General features: G+C 39.9%; 1 protein-coding gene across 5 annotated transcripts in view; it reads left to right on the top strand.

Moving 5' to 3' along the window:
* The window catches only part of ST3GAL6 (ST3 beta-galactoside alpha-2,3-sialyltransferase 6), an 81,556-nt gene that overhangs the window by 26,933 nt on the left and 31,644 nt on the right, over positions 1–22,979 (top strand). The window contains exons 2-5 of one of the 5 annotated variants that reach the window (XM_055126151.1): positions 1,710–1,835; positions 6,808–6,909; positions 15,694–15,793; positions 18,880–18,957. In XM_055126151.1, coding sequence (XP_054982126.1) covers positions 15,705–15,793; positions 18,880–18,957 — 167 coding nt within the window. In that variant the 5' untranslated portion in view covers positions 1,710–1,835; positions 6,808–6,909; positions 15,694–15,704. Of the gene's footprint in view, positions 1–1,709; positions 1,836–2,459; positions 2,516–6,807; positions 6,910–15,693; positions 15,794–18,879; positions 18,958–19,172; positions 19,189–22,979 lie in introns of those variants that run through there. The other 4 variants (XM_055126152.1, XM_004606751.2, XM_055126150.1 and 1 more) reach the window with 4 other exon arrangements.

Below are 22,979 nucleotides of genomic sequence, written 5' to 3'. Positions count from 1 at the left end.
GATGGTTATTCATACACAATAATGAACTGTCTTTGTTCGCTTGTTTTGGGGCCACAGCCCACAGTGCTCTGTGGCTCTACCAGGCTCCATGCCAGGTTGGGGTCAGGGTCTATCCTGGGCTCCCACATGCCCCACATGCCTTGCATGCACTCAGCCCGTTGAGCTCTCTCAGGGACCCACAGTGGACTATCTCGTTTCTCTTCTTTGATTAAAACATCCTCCTGCCTGTATAACTAAATCCTTGCCCCCTCACTGATCTTTGTATGACATTGAGGTTGCTTTAGTAATCAAACTACAAACTCTTAAAGAACTCTTTCAACTTCAGACTTGTGGCTGTTCCTTTACTACAGAAGATTATAGGTAGTCATGGATAGAAGATGGAAGAAACACAAGAGCTATAATTTTTGGACATTTAGGAACATGAGCTTTAAGTTTAGGGAGAATGAAGCTGAGGTTCAAAATTCGGTCTCAGGGTGGAGACTAGTATAAGTCACCAAATAAGAGAAACATTACTGGGGGCTACCAGAAGCTTGAAGGATTCCCTGGAGCCTTCAGAGGGAACAGTCTCTGCTAACACCTTGATTTGGGAATTCTAGCTGCCAGAACACAGAAAGAATACATTTTCTGGTGCTTTACAAAAAATAAATAAATAAAATAAAAATTAAGTCACTCTTCCTTCCAATTTCTAAATGCATTAATCACTTAGTACTTTAAAAGGGAAATGCACATATAAATATATACAAAGAAACATTTGCTGTTTATAAATTTTATTCTCCTATAATCCACAGCTCATCACATCAGCCTATTTTTTTTCTTTAATGCCATCAGTGATGTATTGTACACACATAATTTGAGATTTGAGTGTCCTTAGCGTTAAACTTTTTGGGGCAAAAAAATCTACTATAGTTTTGTCTTATAATGATTTTTCATAATAATGAAGCACAATTATTTTCGTCTTGCAGGCCATTAGAGTTCAAAAGTCCAATTTTGAAAGAAAATGTTTGCCACATATTTGTTTTGATATTTGCTTCTCAAGAACCTTTTTTTAAACAACCATCTCCTGCTAACAAAACAAAAAGCAGAACATGCAGTTTTTGCTTTTTTTGGTTTGTTTAGTGTTTGTAAGAAAAGCAGTAGTGAAACAGTTGTTTTTTTTCTCTGAAATTTTTAGGGAAAAAAGGGTTCGAAGCAGATACTTAAATTAGCTATTCTCATCAATTCCCCAGTCTTTTCTTTCCCCTTGCTTTCTTCTAGACACTTTAATTCTCCTTGAGCTTTTCCTTGTTCTTTTCTCTCCTATTTCCCCTTCCTCCTCCGTAGGTTTTCAGTGAAACGACTCCTTCTGTCACCTCTGCATTTAACAATAAAGCTGTGTGCATGTGTGGAGAGAAGCGGAAAAATAAAACACATGATTCTTTCTTTACCAGGTAGCTGTGAATTAATTGCGCTGGATTTTCTTTTACCCCCAAGGACACTGAGCTGGCCCTGTGGCTAACGAGTCATATAATATACACTGCCAGCCTGGCTGTTGGATTTTTTTCTGGTTTGTTTGGTTTTGGAATTTCATTATTCTGCAAGCATTTTGGGGAGGGATCTGAAAAAACAAAAATGGTGTTTTCACTAATACTTTTTTTTTAAATGGCATTAAATTGTTCTGGAATTGCTGAGGCATTCTCAATCTTCTGGTTTTGTTTATTTATTTTTCTCAGCAGTTGCATGAACCGCAATCTTGGCTGACTTCTAGTGGAGAGGCTCTGACAGTCCTGCCGACGATCACCTTTCCGATAGCCTTCACCTCCAGGAGGACTTTGGGGCACAGATTCTTAAAAGTGCAGGTGAGTTAAGCCAACAGTACCATTGCTTCAGACGTCTTAGATGTCTGTCTGAACCCTTGAGATATCGATACATCGATTTAACAACCCCCTCCCTTCACTGGGGTTGTGATGACCAGGGAGGGGTTGCGTGTACCTTTCTGCTGTGGTGCTTTCTGGGATTCCCGTGGCAGGTTCTGGAGCTTCTCCACTTGGCCACAGTGCTCAGCAAGGTCTGCACTCCGCTTGATTGCTTCCCCGGCAAGGGCTCACCACAATTCACAGTCCTTGTCCATGGCACTCTCTTATCTTTTTTGTTTTCTGCCTTGGGGGGAGCGCACACTTGTTTTCTGGGGTGATGGCACATAAACTGGCTGTGGTATGGTCAGAAATCAGTCACAGTGCCTGGGACCAGAGGTGGCTGGGCTGCTGGGCTCAAAACAGCAGAGCAGCCAACGATCACACCTGGCACAGGTAGGGGGGACACCAGAAATTTTAATCCATGACCAAATACTTGCAAGGCGGATGCTCTAAGACACAGTGCTATTCCTCTAGTCCTGAAAAATTTTCATACAGTATGTTCCTCTTTAGCAAATGACCATAATCTCCCCTTCTTTACAAATAACTACCTGTTAATTTGTTTCTTAGCTAGTTGAACTTGTGACCTGGGATCTCTGGGACTTTCAGGTTATCTGGAAGTTGAGGTGCGGAAGTTCTTTTTTATTTGCATGTTTTTGTTTTGGGTGCTCAGGGACTACTTTGCATGCTTTGGGGTTATCCCTGGCAGTGCTCCAGAGATCATATGATGCCATGGATTAGAACCTGGGTTTTCGCATGCACTCTGCTCCTTTGGATCATTGGCCCAGCCCTATGGAAATTTTCATTGTCACTGTCACTGTCATCCCGTTGCTCATCGATTTGCTTTAGCTGGCAAGTAATTAATTTTACTCTCAGTCTGAATGGACCTTTTTTGGGACTGTCCTAAATGAACATGGATGTAAAATAATAAGGAAACTCTGAAGCTAAAATTAGAACAGTTATGTAGACATTCTGCTGGTCAGATATGCAAATTTGGGGAAGATCTTTGCTCTCTCTCTGGACCTTCTATGCAGGATGAAGCTAGTTTTCTCTCTCTCTCTCTCTCTCTCTCTCTCTTTCTCTCTCTCTTTTTTTTTTTTGAATAAAAAAAATCTTTTGGGACACACTTAGCAGGGCTCCGGGATTACACTTGACTCTGAGCTCAGGAATTTCCCTGGGTGGGGTTTGGGGCTTGAGGTGCCAGGGATCAAGGTCCTGCTTGTGAAAGGTAAGCACCTTGTGGCTGTACTGTCTCTCTAGTCATTCCCTGTTTCTTATTTTTCATTTATTTATTTTTAAAAATTTTATTTTTATAAAGTTGTTCACAATAATTTATTAGATTCAATATTTTAATGCCAATCCCACCACCATTACACCTTTACGTATCAATTTATCAATGCTATTAGAGAATGCTCTGAAGGTCAAACGTCCATCTGAAAGACTTAAGTCCATGCTTACCCACAAATCCATAGTCTTTAGGACATATTGATGTCTATTAGAGAACAAGTATCTTAGTAGCAAATTTGTTACAGAACTCTTGTCTGGAAATTTATTTTGTGAAAGCAGTGTTAACTGAGAACATTATGCGTAAGTAGTGAATTTGGACATTGAGACTGGCATTAGGATTTCATTCTTGGGACTCTTGAGTTTTCCATCATTGAGACCGAGAACATTCATGACTGAATCAAAAATCCTAGACCTGAGCTTACAAGATTTTTGATACCAGAATGTATGCTGGAGGTACGTTAGATTTTTAAATTTCTTATTGCTAGAAACATCTACTTTAAAGGAATCTGGGTAAGATTCCTGGTTAAGTGGGGGGCACGCCCAGTGATGTTTCAGGGGTTACTAAGTGCTTGGGGATTACTCTCAGCATGCTTGGGATTATCTCATGCCAAAGGACCAAATTTGGGCCTCTTGAGTGCAAAGCATGTATCAGCCCATTGAGCTCTCTCTCATCCACACTATACTAAAAGAGTAGTTTTGAGGGCTAAAAGACTTAGTCATTCAGGATCTATGAGATAATGCGTGTGCTAAGGAACTTACCTTGCACACACCTGCCTCTATCTCAATGCTGCCCACCACTGCATAGGTTCCCCTGAGCACTGTTAGGGGTGACTCCTGAGCACAGAACCTGGAGTAAACCCTGAAGATTGCTGGGTGTGGTCTAATGCACCTCCCTCCCAAATAAAGTTTTTAAAGCTTGACTCAATTTTTTTCCGCCCCTCTCGGAGAGCCCAGCAAGATACCGAGAGTATCTTGCCCACACAGCAGAGCCTGGCAAGCTACCAATGGCGTATTCGATATGCCAAAAATAGTAACAACAAGTCTCACAATGCAGATGTTACTGGTGCCCACTCGAGCAAATTGATGAGCAACGGGATGACAGTGACAGCGACTCAAATTTTTTTTTACATTTTATTATTTATTTATTTATTTATTTATTTATTTTTTAATTCTACTGAATCACCATGAAATAGTTACAAGCTTTTATGTTTGGGTTACAATCTCACAATGATCAAACACCCATCCCTCCACCAGTGCACATTCCCCACCACCAATATCCCGGGTATACCCCCCTTTCCCGCCCTTCCCCTGCCTCTATGGCAGACAATATTCCCCATACTCTCTTTCTACTTTTGGGCATTATGGCTTGCAACACAGACACTGAGAGGTTATCATGTTTGGTCCATTATCTACTTTCGGCATGTATCTCCCATCCCAACTGGTCCCTCCAGCCATCATTTCCTCAGTTGACCCCTTCTCTATTCCATTGTCCCTCTGCTCATGAAGCAGTCTTCCAGTTATGGGGCAATCCTCCTGGCCCTTGAGTGACTCAATTTTTACTAAAATTTTACTCTTATTAAATTATGTATTTGGAGAAGTAACCCATCACCAGAAATGCTTCCATACACCAGTGTCCCAAGGGTCCCTCCCAGGTACTCCTCCCTTCCAGGTGAGCTCACATCTATAGGCAAATGACACTGACCATTTGTTGTTCCCTTTCTGTGTTCCTTTATATCCCACATCTAGAGGGTGTATATATATATATACATATAAATAAATAAATATATATATATATATATATTATTTATTGTGGAGGCAGTAACACCTACACACCTATAGAATATATAGAATAAAGCTAAACTCACAGAATTCCACAAAATTGTAAATTAGTGTTAAGTTGTTAAAAATTATTTTTCAAAAACAATCTTTTTCACACAAATAAAAATTTTAAAAATAGCATGAACAATTGTGTATATTTTAAAGTTTACATACAAGATTAATTTTCTAAACAGGTAATTTAGTAAGAGTAAGGAAAGACTTAAGAAAAAGTTAAGGAAAAATCTTAACAGGCCTATGAACATATAGGTGTTTTATTCTAAAAAGGAAATATGGCTTTATATTGTTACAATGCTAAGACTTTTGTTTTTTTTTCTGGTTTGGGCACTGCAGGGTATGGTGCTCAGGGTGGAACTCTGGGGTGTCATTAACTGAATATGCAGTTGTGGGAATTGAATCCAGTTCATCTGCATTCAATGTACATTTTGCTGTATAACATGATCTATCACTTGGGAGAGCCTGGCAAGCTCCCTATGGCGTATTCATATACCAAATACAGTAACAATGATGGTTCTCACCCCTGACCCTGAAAGAGCCTCTAATGCAGCACCGTTTGGAAGAATGAGTAAAGAGAGGCTGCTAAACTCTCAGGGCTAGGACGAATGGAGATGTTACTGGGCCTGCTCGAACAAACCGAGGATCAATGGGATGATAGTGATAGTGATAGTGATTAGATAATATTATTATACTATGGATAATGCTTGAGTATCTACATTAGTAAGTAAAAAATGGCAACAAAAATCTCTACACATGTAAAAATATTACCAGAATACACATAAAACATTTAATATAAAACTGTAATATTAATTTATTATTGAAAAAGTATAAAATCCCTTAACAAGCTAGGAGTGAACTGAGTATTCTTAATCTAGTAGAGGACAGTCTTCAGTGCCATAAGCAAATATTCAATGACAAAGTGCTGAGGTTTTTTTTTGTCTGTTTTTTTAAATTAATGGTAGCACTGTAGCACTGTCGTCCCATTGTTGATTGATTTGCTTGAGAAGGCACCAGTAACATCTCCATTGTGAGACTTGTTACTGTTTTTGCTATATCGAATATGCCACGGGTAGCTTGCCAGGCTCTGCTATGTGGGTGGGATACTCTTGGTAGTTTGCTGGGCTCTCTGAGAGGAACGGAGGAATCAAATCCGGGTCGGCTGTGTGCAAGGCAAATGCCCTACCCGCTGTGCTATCACTACAGTCAATTAATTTTTAAAAATTGAATTAGTAAAATACTTATAAATTTGTTCATGGTTTGGTTTCAGTCATATAATGTTCCAACGTACATCCCTTCACCATTGTACATTTCCCATCACTAATGTCCTCAGTTTCCCTACCCTCCAGAATAGATATAAACCCCACTTCTCTCTTTCCACGGCCCCCACCCTTGTTGGGCATGGTTCTAAAACCAACCAGATTGTATATGGTTGGTTCAATTTGTTGAAATGAAGCAAATGTTTTTTTGGGAGGGTCGAGTGAGTGGGCAATGGTGGGGAGGCGGGGAGGGGGGGAAGATGTTTAAATCAAGTAATACTTTTAATTTAGTAATGCAAGAGACTTTATCTCTTAATATGTAGCAAGTAGAAGCAGTATAATGTTTAAACTTGTGTTTTCAGCTATTTTTTATTCTCTAGTTATGACATATTGAGTATTTTTATGTTCTCTGGCAGAAATCTTAGCAACCAGACTCTTGTTTCCTTAACATGTATCTCCTTAATGGCAAAGTGTTTTCCTGTATTGTAATGCTTCTAAATGCTAAGTATATTTTATTTTTTTTTTATTTTATTTTTTTTTAGGCAGCACCAGTGGTGCTCAGGGCTTACTATTGACTCTGCACTCAGAGATCACTTCTGGTGGGCTCAGGGGGTGCCATACGGGGTACCAGGGATCAAACCCAGGTTAGTCACATGCAAGGCAAGCGCCTTATCCCCTGACTATCTTTCCAGCCTGGAATCTAAGTGTATTTTAGCAAATGCATGCATGAAATAATAGAAAGTTGTTTCAGGCATGCAATGTTCTAACACCAATCCCACCACCAATGTCCCCTTCTCTCCAAGAGTGTTCCCAGATTCCCTGTCATCCCACAGCCTGTCCTCTTGGCAGGCACTGTCACTGTCACTGTCACTGTCACTATCACCTCGTTGCTCATCAATTTGCTTGAGCGGGCACCAGTAACGTCTTCATTGTGAGACTTGTTACTGTTTTTGGCATACCGAATATGCCACGGGGAGCTTGCCAGCTCTGCCATTAACTTATGTAAATAAAAAAATTCAAATCTTTTATACAGTATATTGCCCATTCTCATTTACATGACTGAGTTTTCAACTCTGGCATCTAAAATGTATTGCATTAAATTTTATTTTGTACTTGGATCTTAATGTGGTAATTATCAAGTCTTCCCTATCATAATGAAGCTCCCCCTTCCCCACCCCTTTGGCAGGCATATAACAAATTTATTTTGTGTTAGTTTAAGGTGCAAACAACCTTAAAAGAATGGCAAATAGAATTATTGGAAAATGAATCAATAAAAATTATGTATGTATTTATAAAATACACTTATTTTTTTAAAAAGGTATTACATTCATGATGTTTTAGTTGCAGATACGGTAATTGCAATAGAAAAGTTTCCCTTTCTGTGCAATTTCAGAGCCAAGGTTACCTCTGGGTCTGAAATCTGGCCAGTGCTCTGGGCAAGAGGCACCCCAGCATGTGGCTGACTCTGCCACCGCTTCTGTACATGGCAAGGGCTTAGTGCAGTGCTGGACACTTAATCCTTAATGAACTACGTTGACACTGGTATGGGGAGGCCCTTGCAATGTCAGTGAGACTTCCATGACACATATGTTATCTCAGATCTAAAATGACCATATTTCAAAGAGTCAGAGTCATTGAGTTAATGAGGGCTTAGGGCTTCCCAGCTGCCACTGTACGAGGTAGAGTGACAGGAGACTTGTTGCAGTGTTACTCAACCTTTTCCCCAACCACTGTCCACTTCCGGGCTTGTTCTCTTACAGTGCCTCCCATTCTGCTCTGGCCTCCTGGTTGATAGCCCGGTCTCGTGCCAAGGGCCTCCGTTGGAGTACTCCGGTGCTCCTACTGACTTAGAGCTCCACCATTAGGAATGGACTGGAATGTTTGGACGTGAATGCATAGTGAGGGCTGCAGCTTGCATGATTTACATGAGCATGTGATTGCCGCAAATTCTCATACAGTGAAAGACGAAGAGGAAGGAAAGTAGGACACAGGGTCTGTTGGCCAATTTCACTCAGTTTCACTCCTGTGTGATAACACTGAGTGGCCCACATGGTGTTTGACTTTGAGGAACAGAACCATCTCTTCAAATGATTGCTGAATGGAGAAGGGGCCTGTGTGAGGGAGCACAGGAGACAGGCTGTTAGCAGAGCCCCCTGGTAAGTTCAGCTTGTGAACAGGACAAAGGGGCAAGTCAGGACTGCCTGGCTGTGAAGCCAAAGGAGGGGGCAGGGGCATATGCATTTCGAATCTGCATTAATTTGCAGATTATTGAGTGTTAGTGTTTAAGAGCAGCTTGGCTGGATGTTTCCAGACAGCAACGGAGACATCTCTCCCTGAGGAAGCAGAGTGCATCAGGGAACAGAGTAGATGAGGCATGATTTAAGATCTTGGTACTAAAGAACAGGAATTGACTGCAGAGTTGCTAGGGACCGGGGGTGGGGTGGGGTGGGTGGGGTGAGGTGGTGCTGGGGTTGGGGTAGAGATGTGATGGTGGGGGGAGCTGGTACGTTAAAGAAGAAAGCAGATGCTGGAAAATTAAAATTAGTGTCAGGATACCAGTCATTCAGAGAACCAGCAGCAGGACGGCAGGAATGCAGCCCAGTGGGTGAGAGTCTAGGATCAAGTGGAATTAGCAGGAACTAGGCTGAACTGTTGACACCCAGGGCTTCTTGGGGCTCCTTTCCTTTGAGTCAGAGTTAGCTCTAGGACTAGGGTCATGGTTGAGCCTAAGTGGAGCATGAGGAAGCACTGACAGCCCCGTCTAGAGAAAATGGGGCACCGAGAGGCGTGGTGCCAGCAGCTAGAAAAGGCAATCAGGAGAGTGTGTCTTCCTGAGTGTGTGACAGCAGTTCAGTGACCCACATGGCTTTTTTCTTTGATGAACAGAAACATCTCTTCAAAATTATTGCTGAGCATGATCCCCAGTCCCTGGCCCTCGCCTTACCCTGCCCAGTTTGCTGTTAAAAAAAAAAAAAAGGTGTGAGGGAGCATTAACAGAGTCTGAAAAGTTAAACTGTTCTGTTTTCAAATGTCATTGAATATGGTTTTTGTTGTTGTTGTTGTTGTTGTTTTGTTTTGTTTTGTTTTATTTTTTGCTTTTTGGGTCACACCCGGCGATGCACAGGGGTTACTCCTGGCTCATGCAATCGGGAATTACTCCTGGCGGTGCCTGGGGAACTATATGGGATGCTGGGGATCGAACCCGGGTCAGCCTTGTGCAGGGCAAACGCCCTACCCACTGTGCTATCACTCCAGCCCCGGTTTGTTTTGTTTTTATAAATAATGCTGGCCCACTTGCCCTCAGTTTTTTTTTTTTTTTTAATATTCCTAAATCCCAGAGATTCAGATCAAGTAGGAACTCTGGAATCAAGCACCCAGCTGGAGCAGATCTTGACTTGTTATTCGGGTAACCTCCGCTGCCCCTGCCTGTTGTCCCCAGCACTATCTCTTCTTTGTTAATAATTGATTTTACCCTTCTGCAGCTCTGGTGGCCATCTGTGCACTGTCAGAGTTAGAGCTTAGAGTTCTTTCTCTGGAGTGCCCCTCTTGCCTTTTGTCTTGAGAGATAGATTGACCCTGAAATAGTAGCCTGTGAAATGGTCAGACCCTAAGTCTGTTGCTCTCTGCTTTAAAGTCTCTTTAGTATAACTTGGTCAACCTCAGAGTTTTTCAGTTCCTTCCTTCCTCAGGAAGGTGAGACCTGCACCCTAGTTTATCAAACTTATTTCTAGCCTCTAGTGAAGTGATAGATATATAAGTAAATGTTTCATGGATTTGGGGGAATAAACCCAGAAGTGTTCAGGTTTACTCCTGGCTTTGTGCTCAGGAGGGATTCCTTGGCGTTACTCAGGGAACCATAGGCAGTGCTGGGAATCAAACCCTGGATTGGCATTATGCAAGGCAAGAGCCTTTTCTTTTCTCTCTCTCTCTCTCTCTCTCTCTCTCTCTCTCTCTCTCTCTTTTCTTTTATGGCTTTTAAAGTTTGCTGCAGCGTAAATATAGGAGGATTGAAGCCATGGTACAGTGGGGGAAGCCATTTGCCTTGCATGTGGCCAACCCAGGTTTGATCTCCAGCACCACATAGCCAGGAATAATTCCTGAGCACTGCTGGGACTTATTCTCTAGAACAAATGAAAAAATCAAAGTAAAAATATATATTTCTTCTTTTTGGGTCACACCCGGTGATGCACAGGGGTCACTCCTGGCTCTACACTCAGGAATTACCCCTGGCAGTGCTCAGGGGACCATATGGGATTCTTGGAATTAGCTGAGTGCAAGGCAAACGCCCTACCTGCTGTGCTATCGCTCCAGCCCCCCCCCCCCACACACAAATTTTTATTTTTAAGTGAAAGCATTTTTTAGAAGTAAATAGAGAAAGGGCGGTTGCTGACACTAAGTTTTGTTGATGTAGTGAGCTCATGCTGGCATAGGTGGATTATTTATATATTGAGTTGCATAGCATAATTTGAGACAAAATAAACATTTGCTCTCAGCCAGTGGATTCTGTTCTCTTTTACTGCTTCTACTGACACTGTAGATGAATAAATTGCTTTATGACAAAACTGTAAAGTGAGGTTTAGGGACCCAGGTTTTAAGAGGAGCTGTGGGTAAGGTGCCCACATCTGTCATGTTCAATGGCAAGATCTTAAAATTTGCTTGTTTTGGTCATTGAAGCTACATTAAAGGGATTTTTCCTTTTCTTTTCTTTTCTTTTTTTTTTTTTTTTTTTTTTTTTTTAAGGAAGGCACACTAGGTTACATTCTAGTTGCTTTTCCTTGGAATGTTTTTGCTCAAAGCAAAACTAAAATTCCATTTATAGAATTTGAATTAGATAATTTATTTATTTATGGAAGCTTTTTCCTGCAAGCAAGAAAAGGAACTACACATGTTTATCACAAGGATATCCTGGCTGCCGTGGTCTACTTTGTAACTCGAATTTGAATCCTTAGAATTTCCCATGAAATATGAAAGATGGTAGGCTAAGCTTTCTAAATTTTTTTCAGGCAGTTGTATGCAAAGGCTCTTGAAGAGTAGGTTCATTTTACCTTGTTAAAGGTAGAAAATGTGTACTCTTTCACATGTTTTTGTTTTCACATATTGCCAAATAAAAGCAGACATTACCTTGCTTACTTATATTTTCACACTCTGTAAAATAATACATAAGTTTCTCAAAGATGTAATTTGGAGGACAGTTAAGTAATTGAGTAGTAAATCTTGAATTATTTTCCTAGATCTTTACAGGCTGCCCTTATGTAAACATAGAAATTTTTTAAAAATGCTGATATTGGTAATTGTTAATTATTGGATTATTGCACAGTTGTCATTCTTGGAAGAGTCTTAAATATTTAGTTAAACATGTTATTTGGTGACATTTTTTTTTTTTGGCTTTTTGGGTCACACTTGGCGATGCACAGGGGTTACTCCTGGCTCTGCACTCAGGAATTACCCCTGGCTGTGCTCAGGGGACCATATGGGATGCTGGGATTTGAACCCGGGTCGGCCGCGTGCAAGGCAAACGCCCTACTGGCTGTGCTATCTCTCCAGCCCCTATTTGGTGACATTTTGGCCCATAGTGAAATGCCTTCGAGGACAGTCTTAAACCTAGTATCATTAATTTCTAACAGTGCCTCAGCACTAGCCTAATTTGTGGATTCTAGAATTTTCAGGATTGCTAATCCCTGATACCTAAGCCAATCAGGATGTACAACTAAAAAGGCTTAATTATTATACATTTTCAAAGAAGTCTCAGAATATGTAAATAACTGTGTTGTGTTTAGAATTTTTATATTAACGCGAAATTCATGTTTGGATGGAAACTGCATTTGAAAAAAAAATGGCATTTTGCTGAGGCCGGTTCAAAGGACTGAGACAAGTGCTTGCCAACTTGCCTGTCCCATAGACTGTGTATATCTTTTCCATATGAAGCCTGACTCATGGCCTCCGGCTGAAGTGTTTTATATCATGAACTGCTGAGATGGGAAATTGTCCTCTCAAACCCAGTTGGACCCCCATTCCTTGACTTTCTCAGTTCCAATAGAATGAGGAAAGCTAACACCTACTGAGAATATTTCAGGCATCAGCTGTGCACTAGTTACTGTGTTTGTCTTTGATCTTCACTAAGTTTCTTCACAGATGCAAGTAGCATCTCAAACACTTCCTTAAACTTCCCCCCTGATAATCCCCAATTCGTATTCTCTCTGTATCTGGGTACTTTCTTTCCTCACTCATCCCAAAGGTGGACAAGTTAATAGGTGTGTTCAAATTGTTGCCGTTGGAGGGATGCTGGGGGTGTGAGTGTGCCAGGTGATGAGGATACAGGGCTTCCTGTCGGTGGTTGGCTGCTTCCCGCCTGTGTGCTGTGCCTTTGATGGGCTCTAGTGAAGCAAGACCCTGGCTTGGGATACACTGGTTGGAAAATGAATGAATACAAATTATCATCAAATGTCAGAAGTGTTTGGGGTCTTTTTCTTTCTTTCTTTCTTTCTTTCTTTCTTTCTTTCTTTCTTTCTTTCTTTCTTTCTTTCTTTCTTTCTTTCTTTCTTTCTTTCTTTCTTTCTTTCTTTCTTTCCTTTCTTTCTTTCTTTCTTTCTTTCTTTCTTTCTTTCTTTCTTTCTTTCTTTCTTTCTTTCTTTCTTTCTTTCTTTCTTTCTTTCTTTCTTTCTGTTTTATCTAAACAGTTTGGTTTACAAAGCTGTTCATAATACAGTTGTTTTGGGCATTCTATGTTCCAGCACCCATCCCGCCACCACTGTGATCTTCCCTCCACCACTGTCCCAAGTTTCCTACCCACCTCCCAAATCACACTGTAGTACTGTAGCACTGTTGCCCTGTTGTTCATCGATTTGCTCGAGTGGGCACCAGTAATGTCTCCATTGTGAGACTTGTTGTTACTGTTTTGGGCATATTGAATACACCACTGGGAGCTTGCCAGGCTCTGCTGTGTGGGCGGTAGCTTGCCGGGTTCTCTGAAAGGGACAGAGGAATCAAACCCGGGCCGGCCACGTGCAAGGCAAACACCCTACCTCGCTCCAGTCCTCCAAAATCACAAAATAATATATATTATGTAGCTTGCTACAACAAAATGGAAAGTGGAATTATAAAAAAGTCATCCAGTAAAAGAAAATTTGTGAAAATTGTTAGACCTCACAATAGTTATTAAAGTCATTGCCTGAGGACTTACTGAGCTGTTTGTTGCTAGTTGAACCTTCTGTGTTATTGTTTACACTTATTGAGCTTTGGGGTCTTTTTAAAAAGGAATTTTTCTTTTTTATTTTTCTTCTGGGTTTTGGTCCACACCTGATGGCACTTGGATTTATTCTGTGCTCAGGGATTAATCCCTGCCTGTGTTTGGGAACCATATGTGTTTTGGATCTAAGTGGGGCTGGCCACATGCAATGCAGACACCTTAACCCCATCAATGTCTCTTGGCCCAGCATATTTCCGTTTTTTTTTGTGACCAAAAAATGGTGATATAAGAACTTAAATTCTCATTTATGTATCAGTTAGCCTGTGATAACACTGATTTTTTTTCCATGTCCTCTCAAAGTTGCAATTCCAATAACGTTAAGTGTGAATTTACTGTGCCAGAATTAGAGGCATGTATAAATTAAAATTTGCTCATTTAGGCCACTTGTTCGCTTTCTCCTAAGATGCCTTCATGTGGGATGGTAGCTTATAAGCAGTGAGAAACAATTTCCCTGGGTAATGACTGCAGTTTATAATGGCTTGGCAAACAACTTCACATCATCATTAGCTCCAGATGGTCTCAGCTCTAATAGAGCCCAGCACAATTACAGCATTTATTAAGACGAACACCTCATTTTCAAGAAAAACCTAAATTATGTTTGCTGTATGCCACTTGTGAAAGCCAACGAAGGCTTCATTTTAGTATTTTCCACTTGAACGTGTTTTATTGTTGGAGGCAGTATTAGGTTATTTGGAAACATATTCAGCGAGGTTTGCACATCTGGCACTGTATTATTCCAGTTGATGTTGATAGATACAAACCTAAAAGAGAGGAGATGAACTAAACAGCTCAGGGGTGTAGAAAAATGGCAGAGATGTGGAAAAAAAGTTTATTTTATGTCACATACATTGAAGGAACTATAGTATGAATCCATAGCTATTAAATTTCTCCTTGCTTTTAATTACACTAAAAGTGAGCTCTTACTCTTTCCTGTCTTTAAAGCAAAAGTGTAAACCAAATAAATGTATTAGTTTAAAATATATAGTCTGTAAAGGTTTTTTTTCCTCCCTGCATCTTATAATCCTCTAATATTCTGAGAGGATATTGTCTAGGTTTTATACACAGATTTTCATTGACTGATACTATCCATTGGTTATTTTAAAAACTGGCATGTAATTAATTAGCTGACTTTACCTGTGATATGAGAGACGAAATCTAATTGGTGTGTCTAAAAAGTGTACAAAGTTTGAGGATATGAAAAATATTTTTAGTAGCTTTCTTAGTTTTTTGGGATGGTTGTGGCTCCAATATGCTAAGCATGAGTTCAACTCTGAAATATTTTTCCAGCTCTCTTCCAGTTATTTTAAATTAGAAAAAGAACTTATAAAAATTATGACAAATGGCATTTAATGTCATTTTGAACACTGAATAAGTGTTTATTTACATCTGAAGCATATATTTTCTTTATATTGAGAGATAGGAAATAAATGTTCTTTAATGTTTCTGGAAATGGTTTATGAAATAAGATGTTAAAATTGTTCTGAGTGTAATTTCTTCCTTTTAACCTGCGATAGTACAGAAGCCACTAGCTTTGAAACTATAGGCTTGCTCATTGATCTAAAAATAAATCATGTATGTTGATTATAGAAAAGAGAACAGGGAACAGCGGGTATGGTTGACCTTAGATATGGCCTGCCTGAGTTTTGATTTCCAGCATCCCATATGGTCCAATAAGCACTGCCAAGGATTAACTCCTGAGTGGAAGGTCAGGAGTAATTCCTGAGCATTGACAGGTATGGCCTAAAATAAAAATAACAACAAGAAAAACAAAACAAGAAAAGATAACTTAGATGGGGTGGAGAAACAGTATAGGGGTTAAGTTCCTTACCTTGGATACTTCCAGCCCTGGTTTGCTTACTTGGCACTGCTTGCAGCGATCTGCACTGCTGAGATTGAGCCTTGAGATCTGAACAGAAATAATCCTTGAACACTGCCTAATGTGACCCAATAGCCCTCCCCATCTTCACAAAAATCCTAAGAAGAGTAAAGGAAAGAGGACCAGGAGAGACATGAGAACTGTTTTGTTTCTGAACACTTAGGGTTATTTCCAAAGTAATAAACCTATAATTTTTCTTTCTGCTTTTTTCTTTCTCTGTTTACTGAAGCTATATTTGAGACATTATATAAATTAGTTTGTATATTCATCTTGCTTTATCTTTGCATCTTATTCTTCATGTTTCAGGTGGGCCAGCCATGAGAGGGTACCTTGTAGCCATATTCCTGAGTGCTGTCTTCCTCTATTTTGTGCTGCACTGTATTTTATGGGGAACAAATGTCTATTGGTAAGTGTTACTCTTGCTCCTCCTTAAAAATAACTCCCAAACTAGTTCTTCAAACAGAAACACAAATGATAGTAGAAAGGCCTATTTAAAAACTATAACATTTGAAGCCTTTTCTAACTTTGCAGTGGTAAACTTAAATTTTACCATTGTAGTATCCAATACACTGTATCTTTGTTTTAAAGCTGACAAATCACATCTTCTATTCATCCTCTCATAATCGCAATAGTATTGGCTATCTTGAAATGCACCCCTATTTACAGAATATTTTATGTTCTTTGATTAATAAATAATTATTGGGGCTTAATGATACTTGGCTTTAGTATCTAAAATGCCTGAACAATTAGTTACAGATAAAGTTAGACTTTACATGTGGGTTTCTTGGTTTACTAGTATTGGTTTAATAGTATTTGGTGACTACACACACCCAGAGAGAGAGAGGGAGAGAGAGAGAGAGAGAGAGAGAGAGGGAGAGAGAGAGAGAGAGAGAGAGAGAGAGAGAGAGAGAGAGAGAGAGAGAGAGGGAGAGAGAGAGATCTATATAGCTCAGTTTCAAATGACTTTGACTTGATATTTCACATATATGGATTTGATCCTATTAGTATATAAAAAACATCATATAGAAAACTTGATGAGAGATAGTTGTTTTAATTGCAAAGAAAATTTCTATGATAAATCTTTAAGTCATCATCAGTCCTCTGATTAAAAACAAAACTTAGATGACCTTAAATTCCTGGGTAGCAGCACATGCTTCTACGAAAATAAATATTTTAATAAGTTCCTATGTTAGGCAGAATTTTAGTATTTATTGCCAGTAATTCAGTAGTAGACAGAATACAAGTTGCTGCTTCTGCATTTAATGCCATCGTTGGTAGTTTCAAATATAATATTAGTTCTTCCTTCATGGAAGGAAGTTAGGCAAATGATCACTGGGGGGAAAAAATGACAGGTGCATAGTATTAAGTAAATAAAAATCATGATTGCATGACGAAAAGGAAGAGATCTTTGTTTTTCAGATAAAGTTTGAGCTGTGCAGAGGAAGAAATCCACAGAGCTATAATTCTGAGTACCCGCTTGCTTCTCCATCTTCCTAAGGATGGTTTCAGCTTAGAGGATGTTGGGACAAGCAAGCTATTCTCAGTAGAAGGAAAGTTTACATTTAAACCAACCCATTTATTTGACGGGCATATGAAAATTAGTTTCTAACATAGCTGAATAATAAAAATGCCTGGTAAGAACTTGAGATTCTTATTTCTGAGAAGGAACTATTCTAGGTGTAAGAAAATGCAAGTCAAGAGCTAGTGATCACAAGCGGTTATACAGTGGCAGTTAGGCTGACCTCGTGTCCTGGTCCTGATAGCCTGGTGGTCTCTATATACTCCAAGAAGGGGCTGGTACATAGACCAGTCAGAGTTTTCACAGTTTAAAAGGAAGGTTTCAAAAACCCTATAAATTCAACTCCTTGTGTTCGTCCCACAATAGGTTTGGCCATGAGCAAAAGTAATGCTGAGCAGGAGAATTTCAAAGTTGAAATATATTCTCCATGAGCATGACACCGTAGCTGTCTCCCGACCCTCTCTGTCCCTTCTGTGTGCTTAGAGCTGGAGACTTGAACAGACCAGAAAGCAAGAACTTATTCAGGTCGCGACATCTTTACAAATCGTATTGTTGGCCAGGGAAATGATAAAAAAGACTATGAAAAGGATCAGATTTCAGCACTGTCTCCATCTTTGGACTTTGAGAAATGCCTGTATCACTCCTAAACTAATACATTAAGTCACAAAAAGTACTGTGGAAAATTCCTTCAGATGGGAGTTTGTATTATGAACTTATATTCTTAAAAGTCATTTAAGATAGATTATTGTGTTTCAAAACATACACACACACACACACACACACACCCCAAAGTTTGTCTCTGCTGTCTCCTACAAGTTTATATTCTATTCAAAATAAAATATCGTAATTTTGTCTTCTAGAAAAAATTTGTTTCTATGGTCTGTGCTGGACCAGCACATTCCTGTATATTCTTCATGTATATAAATTAATGGAATCTTGCCATTTATATGATGTATTAATTATTATTAGCTTTGCAGGCCACAGCCAGTCATGGTGCTCAATGGTTATTCCTGGCTGTGTGCTGAGCGCGGTTCCTGGTGGTGTTTGGGGGACCATGTGTTTGGTTGACTGCACACAGGCGAGTTCTCTAGTTCCCTGTACTATATCTCAGGAACTATCAGTTTATAAAAAATGTTTCTTCACATATTTTTGAGACCTAGAAGTTATGGCTTATGGGGATTGGTACCCTGAAAAGTTGAATCAGCCCTTAAAGAGTTGAAGCTCTTTCCTTCAGTTTGAAATGTGCAAATCATAGACAAAATTATTTTTCATTTTAAATGAAATCATAACACAATTTATGATTACTAATAGGTTTGTACATTAATCTGTTTTCCTCTTTCCTTGCCAAGTTTAGGTCCTGCCATCACATCCCCTTAATTTATTTATGTTGTTCTCTGTCTGTTTCACAATATCCTTTTAAATAATGGCGACAAATGGTTCATTGAGGAGAGTCACAAGGGTCTAACCTGTGCCAAGAGTAAAGGAGAGGTAGATATGAGTCTAAGCAGTTGTGATGTGTGTTGTGATACTCAGATCTCGGACTAGGTTCTGTGAGACTTGGAGGTTGTTGTTGAAAGATATCCCTAGAAGTGACATTTGGGATCTATGTGGCCATATATACTTGGGATAAACTGAGGTTTCTTAGGATTTTAAAGACTTGGAGAAGAGGGAGTCTGCTCTGGCTTCCCTTTGAGTGGGGGGTTTCCTCACTCTTTTGAGGAGGAGACTTTTGATTCTTGCCCTTTGAATTCCTTTTGGGTCACTTACCTGCACTTGCTGGCCTTGCATCCTTGAGTCTTCAACTGTGTGTAGAAGTGGGTGGAGTGACTGTCAGACTGAGGTGTTTCTGTGAGGAGTTTTATTCCCTGCCTAAGAAGCCTCTTGGTGTCATTTAGTGGATTCCCAGAGCGTTTGTTTCCTTTTGGGCAGGCTGCCCAGTTCTGTTTCTGACTGTCACTATTTTTGTTTCATAGGGTGCCACCTGTGGACATGAAAAGGAGACATCAGACCCGGCCTTGTTTATCAAAGCCAGCTTTTGCCTCTCTCCTGAGGTAAAAAAATTAAAAGAAATTGTGACATACAAAATGTTGGAAAAATGTATGTGTGATCATTTTCCACACTTGTTTACTTCTTTTTCCATACAAATCAGTGTCAAGTGGAATTCTATATTTAAGGAAGAGCTTGAATATCCTGTCTCTTTTTGTGCTCTTAGTCAGAACTCTGCATATATTTTAAGAAAAGGCATTGAAGAACTCGATCAGACCAGTGTTCTTTCCTCACAGGTGAGATTAGAGAGGTCTCTTTGTGTGTGATCATAAAAAGTGAACTGTTCTTCAGGTGTTTATTTTTGCCTTCTTGTTCCAATGTTATTTTTCAATCTTAAGATTTTTCTCTTTTGTCTCCAGATTAAGATTTATGGTTAGGAACTTTTCCTGGTTTTTCAGTGACTTTTCATGAACTGTAGATAACTAGAAAATAATGATACATCCACACAGAATGTAAAGATTTTGTCACATTTCTGAGGGAAATACAGAACTTAAATTTATTCAAAAATATTTTTTCTGAAATCATAAATTGTAGTCAAAATAGATTGCATTCATAATGTTGCAATAAATAAATTATAAATGGGGCCAGAGTGATAGTACAGTGGGTAGGGTATTTGCCTTGCACATGGCTGACCAGGTTGGATCCCCAGCACCTCAGGATACAGTCCTTTGAGCCTATCAGGACTAATGCCTGAATAAGCCCTAAGCACCTGAGCTCCCCCAAAATAATGTTTTTGAATAAATAACAAATAAATGGTGGTCTGAGTTGAGTATTTTGTAATTTCTTTCAGGAGTGAGCTTTAATTTGTTTTATTTTAGACACTCCCTGTAGTGTTCAGGGAACGTGTGACCAGGGCTCAGAGCTTGGGCTACCACATGCATAGCACGTGTTCCTCCCTTGGGAGGTCCAGCTCTGGCCCATAGTCTGGGCATGTTTAATTGTGTAAAAGAGGTTGAAGAATTTCAGCAATTCACCCATTAAGGGTAAAAAAAATCATATTTTATGATATCTTTTTAGTAAAGTTGGCTGGAGAGATAGCACAGCGGGTAGGGTGTTTGCCTTACACTCGGCCAACCCAGGTTTGAATACTCCATCCCTCTCGGAGAGCCCGGCAACCTAAGAGGAGTATCCTGCCCTCATGGCAGAGCCTGGCAAGCTACCCGTGGCGTATTCGATATGCCAAAAACAGTAACAAGTCTCACAATGGAGACGTTACTGGTGCCCGCTCAAGCAAATCGATGAACAATGGGACTACAATGCTACAGTGCAGTGCTTTTTAGTAAAGTAAAATCATGTTATGAAAATTATTTAGATAAATGTGAAGGGAGAAAAATATAAAAATATGATATGTTTTTGGTAAAGTAAAATCATTTTATGAAATTTATTTAAATAAACATGTGTGTATATATGTGTGTATATACACATATTTATATATACATATGTGTATATGTGTATGTACATATATGTGTATATACACATATGTGTATATATAAACATATACACAGATATACACATATTTACCTAAGCAAATATATATACACATTTGTTTATATACTTGTTTATATGGACTGGAGTGATAGCACAGCTGTTGGGCTTTTGCCTTTCACGAGGCCGACCCGTGTTTGATTCCTTCGCCCCTCTCGGAGAGCCTGGCAAGCTACTGAGAGTATGGAGCCCGCAGAGCAGAGCCTGGCAAGCTACCCATGTGTATTGGACATGCCAAAAACAGTAACAATAAGTCTCTCAATGAGAGACGTTGCTGGTGCCTGCTCGAACAAATCGATGAGCAACGGATGACAGTGACTTGTTTATATATTTATACACTTGTCTAAAAGAGAATATGAGCTTCTCCAAAAGAGAAAAAGCCAAGATTACATATATCTGGTTCAGATGTGAACCAATTTTGAGAATAGAGAATGAGCCTGATTTTTAAACTTGTATTCCTGTACTGTTGGATTCGCAGCTGGCACTGTTTCTGAACTGCCTGGGCGATGCCACTGTGTTGAGTAAACCTCAGGGGCTTCTTGAAGTGAGAGGGCTTTGGATACATCACTCTGGAGATGGGGAAGAATAGTATCAAAAAGGGCACCATCTCCCATAATGTGCACACCGTACCTTTCCATCACTGGCTCTTAATGTTTTGTGACTACAGAGCCCTTTAAAATGAACCCGTTCCCAAGACACCTGCAGAGACATGAAATACCGCTGCATTTTATTACAGCTGTGCCAGTGTTCCTGGTACTCCATTGGTATGTTCCGGTCAGGACTACTGCAAAATGAGTGGGCATTTTTTTTTTAAACATTTTGATTGTGTTGGGGCTGGAGTGATAACACAGCAGGTAGGGCGTTTGTTTTGCCGGCCGACCCGCGCTGGATTTCTAGCATCCCATATGGTCCCCCAGCACTGCCAGGAATAATTTTTGAGTGCAGAGCCAGGAGTAACCCCTGTGCACCATTGGGTGTGACCCAAAAACCAAAAACAACAACAAAAACAACAAAAACATTTTGATTCTGACACAGAGGAAGAAATATATTCTGTTTGAGACCCTAATACACATGTAGGTTTCTATTCTATACACTTTTAAAACTATATGCTCACAATAACTTAAGAATTGCTTTCATAGCCACCTATGCATTGTGGTCTACAGGTTGAAAAATGCTGCTGTAGTAGGATGGAATTTACTACATGGAAGTTTTCTTTGTTTGGGGGCTACACCCAGAAGTGCTCAGGGCTTATTCCTAGCTCTGTACACTGGGATCATCCTGGCGCGGCTCAGGGGTTCATATGCTGTGCCAGGGATCGAACCTAGGTTGACTGCGTGAAGGCAAATGCATATCCACTGTTTGCCTCTTTGTGCTTTACAGAAGCTTTATATTTTATTATTTTTATCTAATGGTTTGTATTTTGTGTCTGGTTAAAGCCATCTTTCTGTATTCCAAGATAATAACATCTTCTTTTGTGGACTTCTGAAAATGTAATCATTAAAAAAGAATGCTGCTTTAGAATCAAGGCTGTCTCCAGGTAGTGAAAACAGATTGTTTCATTTCTAATAAAACCTGAAAAAGGTTCAGTTATTTCTTCAGTGTAGTTCAGTGCAGGCATGAAAGTCTCCTATCTAATGAACTTGTCCTCTGGGAACTAGCAGGAGAACCTTTACTGGGACACTTGGAGGTATTACGTGGCAGTGTTGGAAGGAGGACACATTTCTTCGAACCTGGATAGATTTCAGTTTTGTTCATAGGGATTAGTGATGCCAGAGAGTATGGTTACTTAACTTCTTATTGCTTCAGTTCCTTTGTCTAAATTAATAGGCTCACCTTCCTTCCCAGACTTGGTAGGAGTAACATGGTTGAAATTAATTTAATATGATACACTGTATTGTAATGTAATATACCGTGTAATATGGCACACTGTCGTATAATGGGATGCATAATTATGAAGGATGAGTCATACTGTGTATGAAATGTGGTGCTGAACAATTATTTCATTTAGAAATAAAATGTCACCTAACCTGACTTGTTGACCTGAGTAACAATAAACTTGAATCTTGAGTCCCCACAATTACCCCACAAATTCCAAAGAACAGAGTCCTTCATTCTTTGTCATTTCATCTGCAGCTCACTTGCCCAAGGAAAACTGGGGTAAGATGAGATTTCCCTGAATCTTAAATTAGGAGACCTGACATTTCCTCTTCCCAGAGTAGATCCTGAGCAGGGAGATACACTCCAATACTGAAAATGACCTTTTAAGGTTGGCTGGACCCCCAAACTTCCAGAACTGTCAGGGCTGAATCTGGAACACGCATCATGTCTCACCACCGGAAGGGCCGGTCTTTCATCTGTTTCCTTAATCTGAGCATGATGCAGATTCTTGGTTCCTATGAGCTGTCCATGCTGAGTGGCCCTGAAGTGAGACAAAATGGTCTCACCCCTAGTCTTCTTCTTTCTTTTTTTTTTTTCTTTTGGCTTTTTGGGTCACATCCAGCGATGCTCAGGAGTTACTCCTGTCTCTGCACTCAGAAATTAC

This window comes from Sorex araneus, chromosome 2, assembly GCF_027595985.1.
Source record: "Sorex araneus isolate mSorAra2 chromosome 2, mSorAra2.pri, whole genome shotgun sequence".
Classification (NCBI taxonomy): Eukaryota; Metazoa; Chordata; class Mammalia; order Eulipotyphla; family Soricidae; genus Sorex; species Sorex araneus.
Note: the sequence above shows the minus strand (reverse complement) of the source record. Positions and strands in the feature narration are given on the sequence as shown.